Genomic DNA, 26,274 nt, shown 5'->3' with positions numbered 1-26,274 from the left:
TGTCGGAGGATGCGTCAGGGTGAGGAGCACAGCACATCCACCGTTGCTGTTGTCAGGGGGTTTGTGTCGCTGGCACAGACCCCTCAGCTACGTTTCTCATCTCTCTCAAATGCCCAGTGTGCTCTGTGCTCTGCTTTTCCTGAGCTGCGCACTTTGTGCTCATCTTGGACGTCGTCGCTGTCTGAACTGTTTCCTCTGTGGGCGTCAGTGTGTGTCGGTCGCCGTGTTTGCGAGGCGGGGGGCAGGCGGCCGGTGGCTAACGGCACCTACTGTTGTATTGCAGGCGCCAGGTTGAGTGGGAGCCTGCCAGCAATTTGATTGAAGGGGTTTGTTTGACACTTCAGAGGCAGCCAATCATATCCTTCCTGCCTCACCTTAGGTCTCTGATCAATGTCTGTGTCAATCTGGTGAGTAGCCCAGCGGCAACCCCGTGAACCTTTGCTAAACCTCCCCCTCCTGTTGACTTCTCTGGACAGAAGAGGACAGTTCATTCCCATTTCCGTCATTATACTTGTCCCCCTTACTCCTAGCAAGGGGACTTTGCAAGTGACACTAGAGACAGCAAGGTTCATTTTTGAAGTGGTGCATGGGGAGATGCAGTGACCAGTAGCGGTGGTCAAGTGATTTATTTCCGTTGCTTCCCACGCACCACTTTGAAGATCCACCTTCGCCAGACTGAGCTGAGAGTTGAGGGCTGCAAGTTGGAGAGTGGGGTGGTGGAGACTGCACACACCTGGTAGAGGCAGGGAGAGGGCGGCACTGGGGATACCTACCGTCTCCAGGGGGGGGACCCTGATGGCTCTGTCAGAGGCCACCAGGTGTTGGCTAGTTAGAAGCGTTTACATGGGGGGATTCACCCCACTGTTTGCAATGTCCCTGGCTTGATCTAGTACAGGTTTGCACTGTACAATGTTCAAATCCCACTCTTAGTAGGATTTATGCTCCCAAGTGTGTTACAACAGAGAGATGATGCCAATAGAGCCTGTCTGGTCATTCAGTGATAGATTGTAGTGTTTCTGCAGCTGTTACACTGGGAGCAAACCCTCAATTTGGTATCAGTGTAACTTCAGTCATTTGGACAAAAATGCGTGTTTACATTCTGTGTGGAAAAAATACAAATAAAGGGGAAAAGGCTGCACTAGCATTTTTATTGTTATTGGGGTTTATAACATTGTCTCCTTAGAACGTAAAGGTCGTAACTTTTTCCAGCAGTTACAAAAAAACCTCTCAGGGTTCACCAGTGCTCTGAGGGGCTTTAAACAGTGATCATCAGCTAAAAGACAGTATCTGTTTTTGCCAGGTTCCCATCCTTTAAGTCCATTCAGCACTCGTCTCTGCAAGGGCAGGGAACCTCCAGCCTGTCAGAGTCCGTAAGACTTTTTGCTTGTTCAAGCAGAGGTAGCTACTTGGAGGTGCTGCAATTCTGGGCCCTCAGACTGCTTAGGATTGCTACATGGGGAGGTTGCTACAGAGTTAGCTCAAATACAAGTTTAGAATGGGTTTGCAGTTTGGCAAGAAGGCATGGTAGAGTGAATCAGGCCAGCAAGCTCTCCAGAGGACCTGCATTAACAATCAGCCAGCTCTAAAAATATTGCAGAATAATAATAGCAGAAAGTTCTGCAGTGTTGAAGTGCAGTCATAATGCTTACATTCAGCTGGCTGGAACCATTAGAGACAGCTACCAGGAGCTGTACTCTTACCATTAAGAGTATTTTACCTTTAGCTGTCAGAACTAGGGTCACTGTGAGCTGTGGGAGCAGCCCTGACTGCATGCTGTATCACGTGTAGACCAGATGCATCACTAAACCCAAAAAGAGATCAGCAAAGAAGGCAAGGAAATGTCTAAATTATAATCCCTAGTGATATAAAGAAAGGGCTCCGCCTCTCCCCCTTCTAAATCGTCCTTTGGTTTTCTGGCAGAAAACTGATTGCCACCTTTTTCCCCAGGCTGAATTTGGAAAACAAACAAAAAAAAAGTGCATTCCTCTCCCCTAAGCTTAGGCATCTGCCAGGTAGCTTCTCCCTGTTTCCATCATCTAGATGTGTCTACTCATGGAGAGAAACAGGCATATGTGGGCCTGTGATTTAATTACTTCTGAGGGACACATCCAAAACAGTTCAAATAACACCCCCCTAGAAGTGCTATTTTCTTGTGCTGATGTTCCAAGCAGTTCCAGACAACCAGGTCACATGCAGGTGACTCTGCTTCAGACATCTGCGATCAGGTGAGATGAATCAGACTTAGACTTCCTAAGAACAGACTGTGTTTGAGAGGAATCTGAACATTGTACAAAACCCGACTTGGGTCAGACTTAGGACATTATTTTTCAAGTAGATCAGCAAGAGAAGGGAAAAGATGTCCAGTTTCAATGCAGACTTTTTGCTTTGATGACATATTTTTATTTGTTAGAGTCGTTACATGACATATCCTCCAACTCTAACTGTTCCACTAGTCCAGTGCTGGTCATTCAGGGCTGGTACTGGGTACATTTATAAATGTACCAGGTTACCTGTGCACTCCTCCCATCCTTGCTGGTTCCCTCTTTCGCCCTCCCTTTTCCTGCTAGAACTCCTCCTCACTGGCTCCAGCTCCCACAAGGACCACTGAGGGGGCTGGGCTGGTTCTCCTAGATCCACCCCAACTCAGTGCTCAATGGAAGGTGCCTCCATTTCACTGATGTTGGAGGATATGGCATGGATGAAACTGTAAGTAGTCAGTTGTGGTGATGTGCTCTGTTTGTATTGCAGGTGATGGGAGTGGTAGGACCCTCCAGTGTGGCTGACGGATTACCCCTTCTTCATCTCAGCCCTTATCTCTCGCCACCTCTGCCCTTCAGCACAGCTGTTGTCCGGCTTGTAGCATTGCAGATACAGGTGTGTCTGCCCTGGCCTGTGGCCAGGCCTGTTATAGCTTCTGGTTGAGACACCAACTCATGGGTGCTCTGTTTTCTTTCTGCAAAAGCTGGGCAAAAACTGTGGAACACACACCAAAAATGAAAGAGAAGCAACATGTAAATTCTCCCTTCTTTTTGAAGGCTTGAACTGAGCTCAAAATCCAGCTGTTGGGGCCAAGCCCACAGCAAGCATCCATCAGCTTAACATTGCCATTGAAGTCCAGAGTGTTCGGCTGATTGATGCTGTTTAAGGCTCTGACAAGCACATTAGGGTTCTCTGCAGGATCCAAGGAGTTGGCATAAGTCTCCTGCCACAGGGAGAGGGGCTCTGGCTTGGGTCACGTCCACGCAACCCTACCTCTTCCTGTGGGACCATGAGTGCAACTGAGAGTGGAGTTTGTGCTCTTCTGCTCTTACCTGAGCCGGTCACAGTGTGCAGCTCAAAAAAGCAGGGCAACTTGGCTTTTCACCTGCTGACTCAATAGCATCCTTGTTGTCTAGAATTAAGAAAAACATCCTGGACTTTTTGGAGAATTTTATCACTATTCCTTTCTCATAGCAGTGCCATAACTATTACAGAGTCTTTCTGCCTCTGTATCCCTTTCTCTCCCCATTGGCACGAAATCAGACAGAATGGTGACCGAAGAAGTGAGAAATTTCCTAATCTAGTGCCAACTTGCATTTTTAAATATGCATTGACACATCCAGATGAATACTTCAGCAGCTATTTCTGAGCAGCAGGGCGGCTTGGGAAGGAAAGCTTATCGGGACTGAAACACACTACTGTCCCTCAGAGCATGTGGTACAAAAGTACTTTTTGGTACTAACTGACACAGAAAGGACAGATTTCTTCCAGTTCTGGGGTAATGGTTCTTTCATCAAAAACAAAAAAAAAAGCCACCTTCACCTTCCCCAAAATATTTTCTCTTTTTTGAAACCAGATACCAAAATAATCTTTTTTTTACATTTATTGGGAGTTTTTACTTTTATTATCCTCTTGTCTCTGTTCACTCATTCATGGGCTTTAAATGTAATGAAAACCAAACATCAGAAAAACACATAGTAGTCATAATTCGTAATACTTGCAGCAGGATATGAAACAGAAGTACTTCACACCCCAACAGAAAACATCTCCTGGAATTTCTAAGCCCAGGTCTGCAAGTTTGAGGGTTTGGAAGGTTCAGTTGCATTTCACAGCTAAGTCTGGAGCAACTGGGAAGTTGCAAATGAGCAGAGGTTCCAGTAGCAGTCATTTGTGTTATCTCCTCTAAAGAAGATGAAAAAATATTCAATTTAGCTTCACTATGCACTGAGAAGTAAACGTGCATTTTGTTTATTTTTCAGAAGTTTGTTCTTTGCATTAGGGAGGATAATTGAGCAGCACAAAGTGAGGGAGAACAAAAAATGTGCTCGGAAATAATGTCCATGTTGGGACAGCGGAATATTTAGATCATATATCGTTCGTGGAATTTCCTCCATTCCTTTTTTTATTCCCCATAGACTAGGTCAGATCCTGATGCCATTCACAGCAGTGCAGAGTTTAGGAGTAACACTCAGCTGACTCCTGTGGGATACATCTGATTTTGTTAATGATATCTGTGAGTTAGGGATCTGGGCTTCTTGCATCTTGGCTGTGACAAGAGCAGGTGACACCTGTGTTACTCTGTGAATTCCTTTTACCCCTGAATAAGTGGTCTCAGGGCTCCTAATTCAATCAGGTCATCAATGCTGGTGTGGTACTGTGTAAACAGGGTGCCCAGGGGACCGTCATTCCCTGCAGTAACTTGTATGCGTGATCTGATGATGAAATCGTTTAATCCTTTCTTATTATTACTGCACAGGCTTTGAAAGAAGATTTCCCCCTAAGCCATGTCGTCTCCCCATTCACCAATCAGGAAAGAAGGGAAGGAATGCTTTTAAACCTACTGATTCCATTTGTGCTCACAGTAGGATCTGGAAGCAAAGGTCTGACTAATTTAACAAAAAGAATTTTTCTCTCCCTTTTCTGACAACTAATGTTTGCGCTTTCCCTGCCTTCTGTTGATTTTTGATTTTTATATTTTCATTTGGTTTTCTTTCACTGGCAGTGTGTCAGCTAAGTGCCCTTTGGGTCCAAGACTAAAAAGAGCCCCACTAGGAGAAGTTGTTTTTTCTCTTTGTTTCAGCTGTGCCATGGTTCTTGAGTCAGGTCTGACACAGATGTGCTCCTTCTTTTGAAACTGGAGTGCAGAGCAGGACAAATGTGTTGTAGCAGAAGCCACAGAGGGGAGCAGAGGTCACAGAAATTGTGTGCCCCTCTGGATCACAGTCTGCCCAATCCATGCCACTTTGTCTGGCACAAGTCCTGCTCCTGGCTTTCTTCTGTAGAGGGTGATCACTGGTAAATCCCTAAATGAAAGAGTAGAGGGAGAAGGGAATCTCGAAAGGAAATGAGATAATGAGGCCACTGAACGGGACATTTCTTTGTGTGGTGTAGCTCTGTGTTGGTGCTTGTTTGTATTGGTGTTAAAATAAACTTTGCCTTTGCTTGCAGGAGGAGAACCAGCATAACAAGGTGTGGGGGACGGAGTTTTGGCTTAGGGGACATTTGAAATTGCACCCCTTTTTGGAACTGAACAGGGTCTGGATCTTTTGAGTGTCTTTGATGGAATGTAGCCTGATCTTTCTCTCTTTCTCCCCTTCCAACGCACCTCAGACAGCCCCTGGCTGGAGCAGCCTGAGGTCCTGCTGCTGCTCCAGACTGTTATCAATATCCTCCTGCCACCTCGCATCATCAGCACTTCCCGCAGCAAGAATTTCATGCTGGAGAGCTCCCCAGCCCACTGCTCCACCCCAGGGGATGCGGGGAAGGACCTGCGGCGGGAAGGGCTCGCAGAGTCCACCAGCCAGGCTGCCTACCTGGGTGAGTGATGGCTTCTGCTGACCGCTGAGAAGAGACAGGTAAAACGGAGCATTCAGGACTGTAGACGGCATCAAAGAAAACCATCTCAGGCAGGCGCTGAGCTCTTTAGAGCTGCTTTAGGTCTTCTCCTGAACAACGGGCCAGGCCAGAGCATGAAGCCAGGAGTATCTCTGGACTGTATTGCAACATGAGCAGTGTCTGCGCTGCAGCTGGAGGAGATTGCAGCACAGGTAGAAGTCACTCAGTTTTCATACTGCCAGAATATAGCAGTGAAGCCACAAAAGGCAAGTTAGCCTGCCTGCCAGCCCCTAACTTTGTAGCCTCCTTGGCCCTTGGCTAGCTAGGGTGAAATGTGATGCAGTCGGTCTGCCTGCTGGCCCTGCATGGTCACACATGGTCCTTACTGATGGGTATTCCCTCTGCTTGCTCTCTGCTGCTGCAAGGTAATACTATATTTTCTCACGTGTGACCCACAGGTGAAAGGAAAGAAAAAGTAATCAAATTGGAGATGCAGCAGCACTGCAGGTTATCAGGGCTACGTGGAGAGAGTTTGTCTCAAAGCTCTCACTCCTTCAAACAGCTGCTCTGTTTCTGATTTCATGAGGGCATTTATCCAAAGACTTATATTCAGGTATTTGTTAACCCATATCTGAGAAATGGGGTAACACTGGTGAAAAAATGGCAGTTCACCACTGATTTAGTCCCCCACCCCAACAAACTTGAATATGGATGTGTGATGGCTGAGATATCTTGGCCATCCCATCAAGAAAGATGGAGTGGTCAACCTTCCCACAACAATTTCCAGGCCTCTCTGTTTGTTCCAGACCAGGGAAGCATGGAAAGGAGGAGATTCCTTGGCCCTCCTGTGAGCTGCCCACTTTAATATAGAGCATTGTTTTGAATCTCATCGCTGTTCATGGCCATTTGCAAAGCAGTGCTTTTGTGAATTATGGCCCTTGGCTTACTGGACTGTATTTTTGTTTAGATTACAGTTTGCCCATGACTCATGCAGCTGCACTGCTAGAAAGGCTCTTTTCATTACCCAGTAAATAACCTGGAGGTTATTGTGCCTACAGGGTGACTCTTTGTGTGGATATGCTTGATCAAGATTTTTGAAGCTGTCTGATCAGCCAGGGCTGTATTCTCCCCTCGAGCTCCTTTCAATATATCTGAATTCCAGGAAGACGAAAGAGCTCTGCATGGAGGGAGAGGGGAAGCTATAGCAAGAAAATACAGAGAAACTAGGGTACGAAGTAGGAGAGTTTCTCTGGAAATGGGACCCTCAGTCCTGATCCTGGGGCCTTTATTATAAGAAAGTTGCCCACCTTTCCTGACATGTTTGGGGACGGATAGAAAAGGCAGGTGTGGGTATGCATGTGCATGTGCATGCATGCATGCCTGCGTAGGTTTGTGCCCACTGTGGCCCCCCCTTTCCTCCCTCAACACTTGCAAGGGACACTGATAACGTCTCTGACTGCCGTTTGCTGGTGTGTGTTCCCCTGTAGCCCTGAAGGTGATCCTTGTTTGCTTTGAACGCCAACTGGACAGCCAGTGGTACTGGCTGAGCCTGCAAGTCAAAGAGATGGCACTGCGGAAGGTGGGAGGGCTGGCCCTGTGGGATTTCCTCGACTTTATCGTGCGAACACGGATCCCTATCTTTGTGCTCCTTCGGCCCTTCATCCAGTGCAAGGTAACAGTTGCTTTGGCTCCTGATAGGTCACTCCCTGAAGGCAAGATATCCTTTGTTCCCCTGCTGAGAACAGAGGAACAGCATTCCTGGAAGAGCTGTGTATTTATGGAGGGAATGACTTTTCAGAAGATAGTAGGCGTGAGAACCCTTTGAAACTATAATAAGTCACAGGGCTTTTTCCTAGACAACACTAACAAGGATGCCAGTTATACAGAAGCTCTGACCCATGGAGTACAGCTACTCTTAGTTCCCCTGGATGGGGTATCGGGCTCGACCAAGGGGGTTCGCATGCAGACTTAATTTTGCAACAAAGGCACTCAAAGCACTTGGAAGTAGGGTGGATGCTCTGAGGGGTGTTGGCATGGTTGACAGAAATCTTCCAGAAATCTCTCTTCTGCACAGAGCCAGGCAATACAGCTAACAGCCAGGAGGGAACACTCCACTTTCCATCTATTGGGTGGAGGTTCTGACAGGACCTTTGTGGATGGACAGACAGCTGCTAGGCTGGGGTGGCCAGGGCTTAAGTTAATCATGGCTCTTCGCTGCTTGCCAGCTAGACTAGCACATGGTACTCCACCTTATTTAGCCTACCATGTCTCACCGCTTAGACTAAATCCTCTTGGAGGAAGGAGCTGTCTCATGTGTGAGGGCAGAGCTTAGCATAAGGAAGCCCCATGTACCAATGTCAGTGAGGTTTTGACATCTGTTCAGCCAAATATAAGGTTGTTCGTGAAACACAGGTGGATATGTCATAGCTAGAGTTAAAACCTCGTGCCTACAAAGAGGACAATCTGCTGGCTGCAGGCTCATGCTGGTCTGGAGATTAGTCTCAGTTCCCTGGGCATCATTTCCCTGCAATGCTAACATGTCCCGATTTTGCAGCTGCTGGCCCAGCCGGCTGAGAACCACGAGGAGCTGACTGCCCGACAGCACATTGCCGACCAGCTGGAGAGACGGTTCATACCGCGCCCGCTCTGCAAGAGCTCCCTCATCGCTGAATTCAATAACGAGCTGAAGATCCTGAAGGAGGCCGTGCACAGTGGGTCTGGTAAGGAGGAGAGGGGAGAGCTGAGGGCCATCAGCCCGATCTGCCCAGCTGGCTTGCCCATAAAGCCACTTGTGAGGCAGACCTGCCTGCTGCTCTGAGGTTGTCCACCCACACCCCGGCAGCCTGCCCCTGGATCAGGCCCTATGCTCAGCCTTGCCACTGGACAGCCAACACAAGTCCAGGTTAGTTGTGAAATGCACCTTGTCATGCCCATTTTTTTCCGCTAAGTCTGAGCCCTGTTTCCCAGCAGCCGCCTCTTGCTGTCACAGTCAGCTTGTGCAGCCTCAACCCACAAGGCAGCAAGCCACTGCCTACATCTCTGTAAATCCAAAGCTGCTCGTGCAGAAACATCTGGCTCTTTGACAGCAGCAGATCTGTCTCCTCGTTTGACCTCTTGGGCTCTTTTTTATTTTTCTCTACTGTGAGATGCAGATCAGCATCCCTGAGCAGGGGGTGCAGTGAATTCTCTCTTGCATGAGGGGACACTTTTCTCCTGTACAGTCACCCTTGTTGCCACGAGATGGCAGCCACTGCTCACACATGGCAAGAGATTTTATGTGCTTTGTTCTTAAGAAAACAAATTAAAAAAAAAAAAAAAACCAAATTCAAAAGAAAATGCCTCAGCCTTTTTTCCTTGGCAATAATTTGCCTTGTTCCTAAATGCTGAAGCTGGTCTGGAAAATATGGTGCTAAGGTTAAGAGAGAAAAAAAGACTGCGTAAAAAAAACCCAAACCAAACAGATTTTGGAGAGATAAGGTGAGCCAGGGCAGCCATGTCTGTTTTATCACCTCTGCCAACTCCTGCCCCACTAGTCTGTGCAGAATCAGGTGCCTGACACGATAGGCATGCTTGGCTGGTTATTGATTTCCAGTGCTATCACTGAGCTGGGTTTGGTTTTCCCACTCTTGCGCAGCTTACCAAGGGAAAACATCTGTGAGCACCGTGGGCACCTCCACCTCCGCTTACCGCCTGAGCCTGGCCACCATGTCCCGCTCCAACACCGGCACGGGCACGGTCTGGGAGCAGGACAGCGAGCCATCCCAGCAGGCCTCGCAGGACACGCTGAGCTGCACAGATGAGGAGGATGAAGAAAGTACGTGGCTATTGGTTCAAGCTAAGCCCTCAACGTTGAAGATGTTTTCCTGATGCCCCTTTCTTGAGGGGAAGACAGTTGCCCCTGTCCCAGTGTGAACAACAGGTCCATAGGGGCATGAGGCTAAGAAACTCGTGTGGTTACTACACCATTCATGGTGTTAAAGCTTGGGTCATTACATACCCCCTCATTCCCATTGGGAAGGAAAAAAGGAAGGGAACAGTCAGATTTTCAGTGAATGGGACCTGGGCTAGCATGCAGTCCTCACAGTACTGACAAGGCATTTGGCAATCAGTCCTCTCTTTGGCCTCCATCACGACAGCAGGCAGGGGCTGTGGCTGGCTCTGTAGTTAGGATCCTGTTCCTGCAGGATCTGAGTGCTTCCTGCTCATCACTTCTGTCCAGATACTCTGACGTGGAATATGTTGTCCTTGTGCTGCATGGGATCCAGCTGTGGCTCTCTGCAGGCTGGAATGTCTGTGTGCTTGTGTCACTCGATTAACAAAGAGGAAATTAAACCTTAAACCTACTGACAACAAAAGCTCGATCTCCCTTTTGGGCAGCTGGCAGGTTCTGGGGTTGCCAGGCTTTCTGGCACCCATTTAGAAGGAATAGGACAGTGAATCTTTCAGGGACTAATTTGCAATGACCTGAATGTTGCTTTGTCGTTTCAGCTGAGTTTCATGTTATTCTTGGAATTTTGCCTTCTCTCTGCTTGTCGGTTGTCTATCACTGAAAGCCAGGGTAGAAAATTCTGCTCATGTGTCATCAGGCTTGGGATTCCCCCTGCTTTAGCAGGAATACTGTCTTCTGGTGCTGCAACAGTTGATTGCCTCATGCCTCAATACCTGAAACTCAGGTGCTTAATTTCTGTATTTGAGGACTGGCTGACTATGCCCCAGAGACATTAAAATCAGTGAAAAACAGGCTTAAAAGAAGGGCCTGTGCAGTCGTGGCAGAATTGCCTTTTGAGAAAGAATAGCCTGAAACTTTCCAGCCTCAGCCCAACTTTATTTGAGCTGGGTTCATCACTAAACATTGCGCAATCCACCCAGTATTGTACTGCTAATACATTGCTCAGATACTCACTGTGGCAAACTCTGCTTTCAGAGTCTGATTAATTATGAGCCACTGTGTGGAATGATGAGTCCTATCTTCCTATGTGCTTGCGGCAGTATTGCTTCAGCCCTGCTTTGGCCTAATGCTGCCATAAAATATTTCAGTATATCAATACTGGAAATGTTCAAAAAGAAAAGAGAAAATTACAAAAAACTTCCCCTTTGTTTATTTGTTAGTAAGGTTTGCTGTGGTAAGAACCACAACAGAGCCATTTCTTTACAGGTACTTTATATAATTTTAAACAGCACTGAAAATTTCAAGCAGTCCTGGTCACAATCTAACCGTTTGCATAATTCAGTTGCAGTATGATGTATTTGAGTCAGTTTATCCATTTTTTTGGTGACATTTTCAAATGCATGTCCCAGAGGGTGTTACAGGGTGTCAGTTCTGCATTTTGCTGTTATGTATTTTATCTTTTGTAAGAGTGCTTTGCTGCATCATACGGGCAGCTTATTTGACACCAGCAAAATGTCCAGATACAACATTTATGCTAGAAAATAGTGTATATTAACAAACAATTTATTGATCACAGGAATTAAGCCCTAGCGGAAGCTGAATTCCCCAAACAGGTTTTCCTAAGAGCCATGTAAGCTGAAAGCACACATAAATCCCTGCCCCACGTGTGCTGGGTTTCCTCATCCTGCCGGGTTTTGTGCATCTGTCTTTCTGAACTGTGACTGTAAAATCTAATGGAAGTATTCAAATTTGCAGGCTTGGGGTCTTGGTAAGTAGATGCTGGGTACACCTTTGGCATCCTGCTAACTCTTGGCAACTGTACATATGTAGGTGGGGTTTGGGGTGGTTTTTTCCTCTCCTTTCCTGTTTTTTCTTGCTTTTTAGATGATTCCTTGAGCATGCCCAGTGTGGTAAGTGAACAAGAAGCATACCTTATGGGTGCCATTGGGAGGAGGCGGTTCTCCAGCCATCTCTCCAGCGTGTCCGCACCTCAGGCTGAGGTGGGCATGTTACCCAGCCAAAGGTAACAACATGAGATTTTCACCTTTCCCATTATAGTCATGAGAGCAGAAATGGTGCAGGTATATTATGTGTACATCAAAGATGTGGGGTAGTAGAATCAGCATGAGCATAGTGATGCTAAATTAATTAATCCTGAAATAGTGTTGGAACAAGGGTGCAGGGTTGGAAACAGGGATTTGCCAGGATGATCTGTGTCATGTGAAGTCCATAAGAACAAGCTGTCATCTATAGAAACCATCTTCTGAAACAGTTTTAGAAACTCTCAGCACTGTTATTCTCCTCTAGTACTACCATGAATAGCAAAAGAAAACAAATGATTTGGGGGTTATATGATGAGCTAGGGGACCATACACAGTTTGTGCAGGGAGTGGGAAGAATCCTGAGAAGCTGGAAAGGAGGCAGAGGCATCTTGTTGGATTTACTTTGTTTTCTTCCATGCAGTCTTTGCCCTTCCTAGAACAGTAACTCGCTCACCACAGAAACTGAATGTCAGGTTCAAAGATGGGATTTAATACCGTTTAAAATCAGAAATACACCTGTCGATAGAAATACCTTTGAACGCATTATTCCTGGTTAACATGGAGTAGTGAGAAAGAGATTGGAATCTGGGAAATGCCCATCCTTAGAAGATGCAGATGAAAGTTTTGCATTTAAATGTGATTTTTTTTTTTCTAAGTAAGAAATGTTTATTGTTTTATTTGCCTGCAACATAGTTATCCAAGGATATATGACAATGGACAGATTAATTTATGTTATTTCCTTTGAACCTTTAAAGAATAAATTCTACATTATCTCTTGACCAGCCTTGGAAAAATCAAACAATAATTGTTCCCTCCCCACTCTTGCTTGGGATTAAAGAAATAACCTTGATACATGAAGGAAAACTAACAGCTGTGGTACATACCAGCAGAGATAGGAGAAGTGATTTACAAGAGAGAAGTTGCACAGATTTTATCTGGGAGTTTTCACAAAAAGGCTTACAGGAACTCATTTGACTTTTGAACTCAATTGATTCAGTCCCTTTGTTTCTTGAAAAATTAATATTCAAGACTGCATTTTACCCAATCTTTCACTGCTGTCTTCAATGCATAAACTTCATAAGAGTCACAGTTGACCGATAGCAATGTTTGCTTTGCGCAATCTCAAGTCATGGTGATGCTGAGAAAAAAAATAATTACAACAGAGCTTTGCTCTCTGCTTTTTTAAGTACATGGTATACTAAGAGAACTGTCTTTCATCTGCGTAGGGGAAGTACAAGCTCAGCAAGCATAATCATAGTCCACAATGTTGTGCCCTTTTTAGTTATGGATGGTCTCTGGGCTTTCAGACTGCCTCATAAATGTAAACTAATTAATGTTAAGTAATATTATTATTGCTTTCCTGCTGGTAACCCAGCAGACTGCTTGCTTGCTTTCATGTTTTTCCTATGAGTTGAGAAGGTTGCTCCTGCCTGAATGGCTGAAGTGTAGAAAAGCAGTGTGATTGTGTACTCGTTTGCCAGGATCCACGCCAGCTGTTTACTCAGTTGCATTGCACTACGAGACCTTGTTTTCCAGATGTTTGTCCTTAGAGTCGTACCAGGAGAGTGGTCTGTAGCTCATGGGAGATAGATTAGCCCTCCCTCAGGGAGAAGTGGCTCATGGGGAAGGCAGAAGAAAAAAGCTTTCTATGAAGCTGGAAGTAAATAGAACCAGAAAAAATGTAAATGCTGCAGGAAAATGGCTTTGAAAACAGTTTCTTGCTATTATTTCCTGTGGAAACACATCCCACCGAACTTCTCAGCTCCCCAGTTCTCAGCAGAAATGTAGAAGTCTCCATGTAGTGTAAACTCCCTCTAAAGACTGCTCCTGTTATCAGATGTTCTTTCAGCTCCTCTGAGTCATGTATGTGCTGTTGAGCGTGCAAGACCAATTAATGTTACCATCCTCTTTTTACTTTTTTTTATTCCTTTGATATTTTTTCCCTTGAAAACAGAGACAATCGCATGCTTTTTTGCATTTTCTTTCCTTAAATTCTTAATCTCCCTGCCCCTCCTGCAGTGAACCTAATGTCCTCGATGACTCCCCGAGCCTGGCCACTGAGGGCAGCCTCTCTAGGTACAGTGTTAACACTACCTGTCTGTCAGTGTGTGTGCTGGGAAACGAGACGTTTCCAATCTCCTCTGTCTCTTCCCCTCACCTTTTGTCGCTCTTTCCATCTCTGTCTCTTGTGGCTCATTGATATTCAGGCCTGCAAGTCAAAGGTGTAGCAACCCACCTTCAGTTTTCAGCTTTGATTGCCAACAACTTTGAGGAGGTGGACGGGAAGGTGAAAGAAAAAGCTGTAGCAAGTGAAATAGCGGTCTGGCTGGCTCGCCTCAGGGTTTTCCCCTTGTTTAGCAATTTCTTAAAAGGCATGAGAAAGATCATCCATGAGGCATTAGCTGTAGCCTGTTATAAGCATTAGTCTGGAGGCTTATATAAAACAGAGACATCTGTTTTTCCATTCATCTCACAATGCTGTCAGCACAAAAGACTTAAGAACTATATCAAGCTGTGTTCTTTAACATTCACTAATAAAACTAATTGTGATAAGTCCCATGGAATATAGTGCTCTGTGGATGGTTTGCAGTAACTCTTGCTATTTTTACAAAATGTTTCCAATTCTCAAATGACAGCTTTAGAAAGCTTGCAGGTGAACAGATCGAGCTGTTCCCCCTTACCCGTGGACAGGGATGTTTGTGGGCAAGTGCTGTTAGAGCCGTGCCTATCGAATGGGCCAGGAGTGAGCGCAGAAGGGAGGTCTGCACCTTCCGCAGCCAGCTCAGTCGCGTCAGTCGTCCTTACAGTCCTGGTGCTGTGCTCGCATCTCTCAACCGATCCTCACAAGGTTGGAGAGCCGTCGTTAGTCCCAAGAGCAGCTGTGTCTCCTTCCAGAAGAACATGGCCCCTTATGTTGGCAACACGGAGAGTAACACACTCTTTCATTACTTTCCCACACCAGCTGAAAATGTGAATATGTTAAAAGATGTTTGTGTGGATGGTTTTTATTTTGTTAGCTTGGTTTTAGATGTCAGCAGTGATTTTTTGGGATGGGGACAGGCTGCTTTGTTCATTTGTTCATTCTCCTCAGCTGACGAATCGATGGTGGTCATCCCATGATTCATGGTGTCCTTTGTGTGCGTGAATCCTTCTTGGGCAGATCAGTCTCCAGTTAGTGCTATGGTAGGAGTGGCGTTAGGAAGACATTGGCTTGTTGGCTGAGGCAGGAATATTGTTGTCTGGTTTTGTGATGAAGCAAGGAGAACAGATAGTGATTCAACTGAAGAAGTGCTGTCCCTTAAGTAGAGACTACAGTTGAGGAGGATGATGAAGGAGAACGTCCGTATCTGAGTTAAAGCCATAATGACCTGATACCAGGTTACATCAACATTGAATTTGAAATGTTTTGATCTTGTTAAGTGCGCGGAAGTCACTCCTAATAACAGTGATGAGACTGAGGAATATGAGACAGCTAAGTCAACAGATGAGATCCAATACAGTTACTTATTTCAAACCCTGAAATGTAATCAGCTCTACAGTGGGTACTAATTTCTGTCAGACCAATTTTTTCCTAGGGACCAGGACACTGTCCTCCACCCAGCTCTATGGTACAGGGATTTCCTTAGGCAAAAAGGTTGACAGATGTAGTTGGGAGTCAGTTCTGTTGAGGTTTGTTTATTCTTGTCAAGGAACAGGCACTAACATCTGAAAGAGGGGCATCGGGGCTCTAAAGCCTTAGGAAGAGTGAAGACAGGGAAATACTGCAAATTTTTATAAAAAGGCTGGGTTAGAGTTCTGTGAGGAAGAAAAGATGTTTCAACTGTATTGTTAAATTGTGCAAATTGGATTCCTCTTCTAAAGGACAGCAGTAATAAAGAAGACATTGTATGAGCTTATTCTGCTGTGGGGATCATAGGACAGAATTAATGTGGTTTTGTATTCAGGAATATTAGTTTTGAATAAAGCAGGCTTGATTTTTTCTTACATAACTTTGAGTTCGGCTGGAGCACGATAATAACAACTGTTTAGGATTGCCTTCTGAATTTGAAAGCTTATGTTTAGTCATAACTGACATAAAGAAATAAATCATATGGAGACTAGACTTTTATGGACGGTAGGAGTTTTAAATAAATTAAATAGTGACAAACATAAAAAAGGATAAAGTCTGTTTCCCTTTGTTCTATAGCAATTAGAGCTGGCCATGTAGAAAAGCAGGGAAGACGGGAAAGGGACAGGATTTAAGTGCTCAGAAATAAACAGATAGCATGGGGTACAGGGCTGAGGAGCATATGATTTGTTGTGGTTATAATCTGAGAGGAGAGGATATTTTCCCAAATTAGAAAGGAAGAAGAATGAGAAGTCACTGGAATGGAAATCTGTTGCACAAACACATTTCCCTTTAATGTTTTTCGTTATGCCCATCTTAGCCTAATGGTGCCTAATAGGGAAAATCAGAGTGAATTCACATTGTCAGGGCAAGAATAGCAGATCGAACACTAACTGGGCTAGGATGTGTCTGGGAACACACGAGCTGGAGTTCGTCTGCATTTTAACCCATTCTCCACTGGCCTTTGCCCACTAACCCTCTCATTCAGGTGTCTTGGGACACAAAATGTGTATGTTCCACTGTAATGGTGTGGCAAGCATGTACATCTTTTCAATAGACATTTAAACTCCTTGCTTCCTTTGTCTCTGGTTTTCTTTGTTCTTTCCTCTTTTTTTTTTCTTCTTTTTTTTTTTTTTTTTGGCTGCATGGTTTCTTGTAATTCATGAGCACCACTTATTAGAGTTGCCAACCTGAAAATGTTTGTTTTAGCCCCCAAATGTGTGACTGCACTGGCTGTCATTTCTTGTAGCGCTGGCAACATGCTTCCACCAAGTTGGGTTGGTTTGATCTTTTGCTCACCTGTCTCTGCCCTGACTATGTAATTGGAGTAACATTATTGTGAAGATAAAACCCCTGACAGAGATACTCAGAGAGTGACAGAGCATCTTTGTATTAGGCGGGAAAAAACTTCTGTTTTGTTATTCCAAAATAAATCTGGCTTATGCACTGCAGAAAACCCCTTTTTATCAATCACATTGCTACAAGAGGGAAATGTACTGTCAGCCGAAATGGCATTTGATTCAGTGTTCCTTGATTGGGTCCTATGGGCTGCCAGAAAAACAGTACATTCCTGGTCAGGTCTGGTAAACAAGGAGAGACAGAAAAGGAGGGAGGGCTACACAGAGCCAGCAGTCTGCCTGCCATGCTAATTTTCACGGAAACAAGATCAGTAGTGCTGTTCGATGTAAAAAGAAAGCCTCACAAACTCTCATGAAGTGAAAGGTTACACCTGAAAATTCAGCAAATCATCTGAAATTTGTGGTCTTTATCAGTCTCTCTTTTTCCTTCCCTTCTTCAAAATTTGGGGACAGAAGGCAAAAAGACAGTCACAGCAGGACTGTGCTGTGCACAGCCAGCTCTGCAAAACTCAGCTGCTCTCGGGTCCACCATTTGCCTGCAGTAGATAGCTGTAATTTCAGCTCATAAGATCATCCCAAATTATACCAATTTGTGTAATGATTCAGTACTGGAGGTAAACATCCACCAGCTCACTAAACTCATTTCACTTATGATATAAGCTAGGCTGAAAATCCCAGACTCCAGCAGGAAGACACAAAGTCCAGCCTTTCTTTTGCTCACCTGTTGTTTGTCTGCAGTGCACAGACTACTCCATGGGAGTCTTTTTTCCCTCACACACAGCCTCTGTGCCCTCATGTAGTCCAGGTACCCCCTTTAGATGATACTTTTTCAAAGCATTTTCATGATGCATGTAAAATAAGTTTGTTTAACCACTATAAATCGTGTTTTGTACTGAATATAGTTGTAGTCTTTCTGCTGCTGACATTTATGTCTCCTCACTCATAGAACTAAGAGTTACTGTTCCTTCATCAGAAATTGTAACTGTTCTCACAAGCTAGTCCAATAGAAAAATATTTTTTCAATATCTTCTCCAGCTAATTTCTATTTAATTCACATATTGGTAACTACTCTAAAAACGTCTTAAAATTCAGAGGAATAAGTTTTTATGTAATCCTAGAAACAGAAGATTAAGAATAAATTCTACAAGCTGTAATTTCAGGTAGTCTGGATCAGAAAACTGAAGACTAATTTAAGCGTAGTCTCTTTGCTTTAATAAGGAATGATGTGTTGCTTCTGGACCTCCCAGTCGTGTGCTGCAGTCATTGTCTGGGTCAAGAACAGAGTCCTACTAACAGGAAGTAACTCTGAGGACTCTGCTTATTCATAGGCGGGTGTTTGCACGATGTTTAGGATGCTTTGTATGTAAATCATGTCAATACCCTGCGTAAAAGCTGGAAAATATGTTCCAGAGACTGATGATCTCATTTGGAAGAGCTGTCTGAGGGAGAAAATGTATCTTGTTTGTTCTGGCTTTGAGCTTGCAGAAGCTTTTCCTTTTTTTCCAAACCACTGCAGCTGTGGTGAGATTGCTGAGGGCATGCCTAGGATTATTAGGCCGTGGTCAGACAATCAGAAGAGAAACAGCTTTAGGTTCTTAAGATGTCTCTCTCCTTGAAGTTGCCCATTGTGTCCCCAGTGGAGCTGCTGGAAACACATGCATATGGTTTAGTGCAAAGCCTGGCTTTAGTTTAAACAGATAAGGGAGGAAGGAATAGGACTTTCAGGTCAGGTAACCAGACTTTGACCCGAAGCAGACCAGGAAGCTCTGGATGTTCTGTTCCACCAAACGTTCTAAGGGCAATAACTTCTGCCAAAGTGAAGAATGAGCTGTTCAGGAGACAGAACTTCTAAAGCCTCTCCATGGACACCCTCCATGTCTTATCTGACCATGTCTTTAGGTTTGTCTTCTTCCTCCACTCCTGTAAGGTCAGGCGATAAACCTTCACTCTGTTTATTGGTACCGAGCTCCTCCAGGGAGATCCAAGGAAAACATCTGGAGGAAAGAACATTGTTTTCCTTTAAATTGGTGCAGGCCAAAGGCAAAATGGATTGCAATACTGAATCTTCAACAACGCACACCAGATATAGCTGGAAGTTGCATAAATAGGACATGTGGCTCAGTGGATTCCAGTCTGTCCCAAAGAAGCAGCTGCCTAATTTAAAAGAAGTCCATCTTAAATGTTAGTTGCTATTGTAACCATATGTCTCTCAGACATATTTCATTCAGCTAAAATGTTTTGTGACTGCTGTCTGCTAAATGACCAGTTTTTAACTGTTTGGAGGAATACAGTGCTCTGACAAAAACAAGGGGAGGGTGGTATTCTTCTATTAAGTAGATTAAATGATTGGTTGAATGGTGGAATGAGATGGCATGTAGCCGAGTATGTTTTATTGCTAAAGATTCTTTTACTGCAGATTTTAATATATTTTGTGCTAAGATACTAAAAACTAAAAAGCTGTGTTTCTATACATATGTATAAAATTTATGTTTACTTGTCTTTTTTGTTTGTTAGCCACAAAAAGACTTAAGGCTGCAAGTGTTGAGTGTGGGGCCTTGTTCACATAGCTCATGCATCCATTATGTGAATGGATCCTTTGTCACTTTGTGTTTGTTTTTTGTTTGTTGACTTAAATTGAAATTAAAACCAGATGACAAAATTGTGATGAGTCTGTCTGGGAGGAAAAAGTCTATCTGGGAGGAAAAAATAGCTTTTACAATATTGTCCTTGAAAAAGGAAAAGCAAAAAAGAAGGCTTTTGAGCTAGGAAGCTGATATTCTTGGCTTCATTGATGTGGCAATGGATGCAGAGAAGTGAGTGTTGCTCAGTGGGATGCATCAATCAATGACTGAAAACTGAAATCTGCAGTTATTTATATTTGGATGCTACCTGTGCGTGGCCAAGTCCTGAATGCCATGACTCCACCTCCCACCCCTTCCTAAGCCCTAGAAGCCACAACCCAACAGACACGTCCCCCCATCCTTCAAAGACAGTATTGCTCTTTGAAGTGACCGTGCCATTAGTGGTTGGTTGGTTTCTTTCTTTATTGATTTATTTTAGTCACAATTGCCAGGACACCTACTAGCTGTACAGGGTGCTTCTGTGCTTGGCCTAATGCTGTCAACCTCTAACAGGGTGGCAAGTGTGCAGAGCGAGCCAGGACAGCAGAACCTTCTTCTGCAGCAGCCCCTGGGGCGGAAGAGAGGCCTACGGCAGGTGAGAACAAGGGGAGGGAACAAACCTGCTCTACTTCTGTTTTAGCTGGTTTGGGTTTTCTCATCTGAGTCTGTTTCGAAATGATTTATGGATATGACATGTCTCTCCTACCTAATCTGTGATGTGCTTGTGCAGTCTGTTGAGTGAGCAGGAACTGGAGCACAAGTCGTAGCTGCAAGGCCTGACAAATCCCTAAGAGAGGAGGTGCACTTGGTTTTGAATTCCTAAGTCTTTTCATCTGCAAGCTTTTTCTTCTTTTCCTCTTTTTTTTTTTTTAATATATTAAACAATGGTCACACAATCTGCATTGCAGTACATTCAGTATTGAAACCGAAAAGGTACAAAACCCAGAAGTCAATGTAAAGGAGATATCTGAGCCATGGAAACCTTAAAACATATATCTGCTAAAAGTAAGAGTGAATGGATATCTAGAGGAATAGATGATGATCTGTTTTCCTTACAGAGAAGAAGTTGTGTAATATGTGAACATCCATCAGCCTAACTCTTGCTTCCAATGTTTAGCTTCGACGACCACTGCTGTCACGTCAGAAAACTCAAACCGAACCTCGTAGCCGTCACGGAGCTCGACTTTCAACCACACGGAGGAGCATCCAGCCAAAACCAAAACCTGGCGGTAGGGCCGTGCTGCATTTCCAGAACCAGCACTTCATATTCGAAAGTAGAAAATACTATCTTGTTGGTTTAGCTTAAAGGAAAAGTTAGTATGTTGTTAGTAGTGTATATTAAAATGAAGTCCCAGCAGTTTTATCCTTTTTCCTAATAAGTGGATATCCTATCAGAAAATCACCCCCTCAAAACACTGTCGGTTTGCCCAAAGGCTTTTAAGGTGAAACTGAACATGAACAGTGAATGATCATGTCTCCCAGAGGTGTGGAGGATTTAGGGGACAGGTATCCTCTATTCAGGATGCCTTGTCCAAAACCTCCAGATGTGCAATTTTGAAGCTGCTGTTGAGAGTAACAGAAAGAAGGAATTTTCCCATCAGTTTTAAGCTCAGCAGTGTAGAGCTTTATGGGTTGTATATGGAAATGAATATAGGACTGTTCTAGTCCATGCCGTATGTTTGCAGGAGTCAGCAGCACCCAGCAGAGCAGGTACTGTTCTGTACCTGTACCATCTGAAATGAGGGGTTAACTTTGGAGGAAACACCTGGGAGAGCAAAGGCTGCTTGTGAATTTTCTGGGTTTCTAACCACTCAGTCAGGACTGTGCTGGGGCAACAGCAGTGCTGGAGATATTTGAAACATAAAAGTTGACCCAAATTAATTAAGAGCAGGAGCAGGGATATCAGTTTTACTGTTAAGTTTCAGTCTAGCTGTCTCCACCCTGCGCTATTCTGGTATTTCCACATAAGAGACTCGATCTTGCAGGAATGGGGGGCAATCAGCTGCCCTCTTTGTTTTCTCAGATTTCCTGCAAAACCTTGGGCAATTCCCTTATATATTTGCATCTCAGTTTTCCTTTTTAGTTGAGGGCAGAAATGCCTAACTCACATGGGAATTCAATTCAGTACATTCTTCTGGGATGGAAAGATATTATCGGTGGCATTTATTTCATGAAGCCATGACAAAGATAAGTAGGGTGACCAGTCTTCAGGAGGTCCCTGACTGTGGCTTTAGAGAGAGCCTTGGGTAAAAGGCTTTTAGATTAGACTCCAGTTAGACAGCTTATAACGATGGAATGAATCACGAATCTTGTCTCAGTTGTAAAAACTCTAGAGATTCTCTTTGTTTCTTGTTGGGTTTTCCTTCCCAAACTGTAGCATTTTAATACTCAATTTTCTGGGCCTTGTACCCCTCAGTGGAGCAGAAGCGGTCGGTGACTTTCACCGAGGCCCAGCCCGAGGCAGCAGCCACCGGCCCGTCGGCCCCGGCAGCCCAGCCGCAGGGCTGCGGCCGCAGCAGCCCCCCGGCTGCCGGCAAGCAGGAGCCGCCAAGTAAACCCGTGCTGACTTCCTCGCCAGCCATCGTCGTAGCTGATCTCCACAGCCAGGCCAGCAGCCAGGTAACGGGACTGACGGTTTTATCCTGCATGTTTGTCTGCTGCCTCATCAGAGTTGCAGGGCAGATTTACAGGGAAATGACTGATGCATTACAGCACTATAACAAAAGCTGGTGGGTGAGTGAAGACATCAAACTCTTTTGTGTGTCTGTTCTCTAGGCTGAGTTTGCTGTTGACCCCCTGCTTTTGTAAATCATTCACTTCTAGATCTATGCAATGATTCTTGATCTGCAAATATATTTCCTGCATCTTCCCTTTCCATCTTCCTATCACATGTAGTAGTCCTCCTGGACTACCAGCGCAAGTTTTCATCAACAGGTTTTTACAGCTTGCTCTGTGAGAAATGCTTCCTTAAGGAAGGACTCCTTTAAAACCTCAGGACCGTTTTAGCAAAAGAAATTGCTTGTCTAACATTTTTCTGTGTTGGACACCACTGAGGACAGTGCAGAGACAATCACAGTCATCAACACATCGGTGACTTTGAGATCACTTTTATACCTCCAGATACCTAGTGTCTGTTGGAGTTATGTCCTTTGCCATGAACAAAGCAAAGACACTCATCTTGAGAATACACTAAAAAAAATTAAATGAGGAAGTGTTCATGACTGAAATCCGATAATCTTTCTGATCATTGCTACAAATTTGATTCACCAGCAAAAATACATCATTGTTACGGCAAAACTTTAGGGAATTATAATCTGCAAGTGCCTGGTTCCTTATGGTAAAAAGTATTTCCAAATGAGAAAATATTTTGTAGATGTTTTCTTGCTTTTTTTCTCCTCTCTCTCCCACTTTCTCTGAGCCTGACCACTGTCTCTCTCAATTGCAGAGCGAGGCACTTTCTGCTGAGAAGGAGAAGGAAAAAGAGGAGAGCTTGGAGTCCCGGCCAACAACAGCACAAAGCACCCCACCAACACAGCTCTCTGACACCGAGGACTACGCTGGCCTCGAGACCACCAGCCTGCTGCAGCACGGGGACACTATCCTTCACATCAGCGAGGACAATGGGATGGAGAACCCCTTGCTGGCCACTCAGTTCAGCTTCACGCACGTGGAGCTTGGGGAGACGGACGTTGATCTAGACGAATCTCACGTTTAACTCTTGGGGCGGTGCTGTAGTGGGAGGAGGAAGAGAGAGCATACTTTCTCCTTGGAGTTCCCTGGTAACTAGTAACTAATTAAAACAAGAGCACTTTATTATCCAAAAGCAGAAAATAGCTAACAGCCAGCTGCTATAGACTGGCAACCTTCAGTTTGTGAAATCTATTTAAGTTCAGGGCAAGACCACAGGAACAGAGAATTTTTACAAAATTCTCAGGGTAGGGGTGTGTGGGCAAATACGTGGGTCCTTGAAACCTTGATCTGGCAGCCATGTGCTGTGAGCAGCAGCTCGCTGGGTGAATGGGTTGCTGTTCTGCGAGACAGAAGTGAAAATGCTTTAGAGATTGTGCCCAAGATTTATTTTTGTAGCATTTTTTGAAGGGGGGGGGCTATATAGTAGCTGAATCCAAGGCTCTTACACCTTGGTACCAACAGTAAAAACACTAACAAGAACTACCAATCTAAAGCTTGATTTTCGCAAGCCTGGAAACATTGTTTCTAACTTGCAGAGCAATGATAAGCACCATGGAGCAATTAAGACTTTTAAATTTTTTTTAGCATTGCAGACTTTAGTTGGGTTTACTTTGTTGGTTTCATTCCACTCTGTAAGATATTGCCCTTGTGCTACAAAAGTATTTGCTCTGTAAAACTAAATACAGTACATACCGTAAGAAGGAATGCACGTGCTGTGCACAGATATAGAGGGGCAGGGGGTGAGTGGGCTGCACATGGTATAAATAGCCCAAGCTGTCTTGCTTAAATGTACTAATTCATCTCCACAGCTTAAAAAAAAAAAACCAAGAAACCGCATCTGGAATGCGTGGGCCTTCCGGTACCTAGCAACTGCTCCACTGATGCTGTCGTATGTACTAAGATATAGGGATTTAAAGTAAATATTTATATATGGTATTTTCATGTTCCTATATATAAATATCTATATATACACACATTGTAAACAAAAGATGGATATTGCAGGGCAGAAACTTGATGAAAGAGTCTATTTTTGGCATGTTGAGATTGTATTTAAAAGAGTTTCATTTTATGTACGTAATGTTCATGGCTGCAAGTATTAGAGATATATAGATATATGTAACGTTTATACATAGGTGGAGATCCCTGTGGGGGATCAGCTTAAGTCACAGCTGAGTTACGGGCTATGCTGCAGCATCATGGAATTAGGCTGAAATGTGAATTTAGCCATTAGCTCCTCACAGGCAAATTGCAAAACAGCTGTGAAACAAACCATGAAATCATAAGCAACGCCCAAAGTTACCCCGTGCTTTGGGAATCATATACTGCCTTTTTCAGCTTATGTTAGAACAACTAGAGTTTATAATCATGGCATTATTGTGCAGAGGAAAATCTTCTAGATCATCCTGAGAGTCTGTAGAATGTGCTAATTAGCAGTTTGGCTCCCAAGGGCTTGCAATTTGGGCGCACGCATCATAAAACAGCCTTACCGAGGAGACAGAATTATATCCTCCTGTCCATCTCCAATGAAAGGACTTGCATCTCCCTTCAACAGCTCTGAAATGGCTGTTTAAAATACTGCCATACAAATGACTGCCTCACTGCTCCAGTGCAGCATGCAGTTTTTACTGTTGCATGGAAAATTAACCACATACCTGACGCCAGGTTTCAGCCTGCTGAAACCTACGGAGCCTTCAGGCGGCGCTGCCCGGCCTTGGCCAAATGCTCGAATGTGACTGGAGCTGTGCCCATGTTAAACTTCTGAACACAGCAAAAGCCATCTTTGTCCCGGGCTCAGAGGTGTTGAGTGTGCTCTGCTACTGCTGCTTTGGTGAGACATGGAGACTCTTAGCACCTCTTGGGAAAAGCAGGGCTAAAAAGGCAACATCTATATCACCATATATATATAGGTGGTGCACTAATGCAACTTTAAGGAGTTGTGTAAGAGAGGTGGTTCAGTGAGGATGGCAGTATCTCGATCTGCTGCTTGATGTGTGTCCTGGATGACAAACCGCTTCCTCTCCTGACCAAAACACGCTGTACCGCTTCTTATCTCCTCAATGTGCTGGAGCCAGCCCCAGCTACCTGCTTTGGATTAGCTCCTAGCTTGGAGGTCACTCAAAGAGCTGCTAAATTCCAGATGCTAAGTTTTATTATTGACAGTGACGCACAAATGAGGGAAAACACGGCTTCACTTGCAAGTCCCAAGGTAGGCTGGGTTACTGGCAGTTGGGTGGGGGAGGAGAGTTCCAGGCACAAACTGGGTAGATGGCTGGGACACAACACATAGAGAATTCATGGTGCATTTTATAGAGTGACCTTTTCTGCTGGAAATGAGAAGGGAGCATCTTCCTTAATGAAAAGTAGATGCTTCACCGTGGCATTCTAAGGATGAGAAAAATAACTGTGATTTACTTAATCTAATTTAGTGTATGTAGTAAATGTTTCCATTCAGGTTTCCCACTGTCACCAGTGAATATGCAGTAGTAAGCCATAGCAAAGACTAAAATGCCTTGTTTTACTGTCTACTCTGCTAGAAATCAATGGAGCTTATAAGTGATGTAATCCGTAATTTAGCTTTATTCAGGTGGCCAGGCAGATGGCTTTGGTTTTGTTGGATGATCGTTGAGAGAGGGAACAGACAGGCAGACCAGTCAGCCTGTTTTCTCCTGTGTTTTACTTTCGTATCAGTTGCACTTAATGCTGTACTAACAGGGTGCATACAACGTACTTTAGCTGGTTTTGTGCTTTCCTCCAGTACCTCTGTAGCAGAACTGGTGTATTTCTGCTGTGAAGACAAACGATGCTGCTTCAATAGTGTTAGAGGCCTTAAGCGCATGTCACGCTCACCCAACGTCCGGGCTGTGCGAGTCTTGTCGGTGTGTCGGTCGGTCCCATTGCCTCAGCATTTTATGCAAACGTTGTCCCAAGGACTAAATACAGAGCAGTCTGACAGCAAATGTTCGTGTTTAAGTCTCTTACGCAACACCGCGTCGCTCTCCCTTTCTACAAGGTTTCTGCACGCCGCTATTGAGTGATTGCTGTGTGAGGTTGTGGCAGGGGGTGACCAACCCCGCTGCTGCAGCTGCGCTTCGGGGTAACAAAACACGCTTTGGGGGAACTTTGGTCGGTCTAAACAAGTGTTGGGCTTTTTTGGGGTTTGGTTGTTCGAGGATTTTTGTTTGGTTTGGGGGTTTGTTTGTTCGCTCGCTCTTTCTTTCCCCTCCGGCTCAGGCCCGTCGCCCGAGGGCGGCTG

At 44.6% G+C, this 26,274-nt stretch overlaps 1 protein-coding gene across 3 annotated transcripts in view; it reads left to right on the top strand.

Annotated features, from left to right (window-relative positions):
• The window catches only part of UNC80 (unc-80 homolog, NALCN channel complex subunit), a 127,270-nt gene extending 104,224 nt beyond the window's left edge, over window positions 1-23,046 (top strand). For 2 of the 3 annotated variants that reach the window (XM_065637633.1, XM_065637634.1), the window contains 13 exons: window positions 284-407; window positions 2,749-2,874; window positions 4,736-4,859; window positions 5,590-5,796; window positions 7,302-7,486; window positions 8,369-8,534; window positions 9,449-9,628; window positions 11,588-11,726; window positions 13,765-13,821; window positions 19,845-19,926; window positions 20,449-20,560; window positions 21,748-21,950; window positions 22,777-23,046. In XM_065637633.1, coding sequence (XP_065493705.1) covers window positions 284-407; window positions 2,749-2,874; window positions 4,736-4,859; window positions 5,590-5,796; window positions 7,302-7,486; window positions 8,369-8,534; window positions 9,449-9,628; window positions 11,588-11,726; window positions 13,765-13,821; window positions 19,845-19,926; window positions 20,449-20,560; window positions 21,748-21,950; window positions 22,777-23,046 — 1,975 coding nt within the window. The remainder of the gene's footprint in view (window positions 1-283; window positions 408-2,748; window positions 2,875-4,735; window positions 4,860-5,589; window positions 5,797-7,301; window positions 7,487-8,368; window positions 8,535-9,448; window positions 9,629-11,587; window positions 11,727-13,764; window positions 13,822-19,844; window positions 19,927-20,448; window positions 20,561-21,747; window positions 21,951-22,776) is intronic. The other variant, XM_065637635.1, reaches the window with a different exon arrangement.
• The last annotated feature ends 3,228 nt before the right edge of the window (window positions 23,047-26,274 follow it).

This window comes from Caloenas nicobarica, chromosome 6, assembly GCF_036013445.1.
Source record: "Caloenas nicobarica isolate bCalNic1 chromosome 6, bCalNic1.hap1, whole genome shotgun sequence".
Classification (NCBI taxonomy): domain Eukaryota; kingdom Metazoa; phylum Chordata; class Aves; order Columbiformes; family Columbidae; genus Caloenas; species Caloenas nicobarica.
The sequence above is the reverse complement of the archived record's forward strand: the minus strand, read 5'-3'. Positions and strand labels throughout refer to the sequence as shown.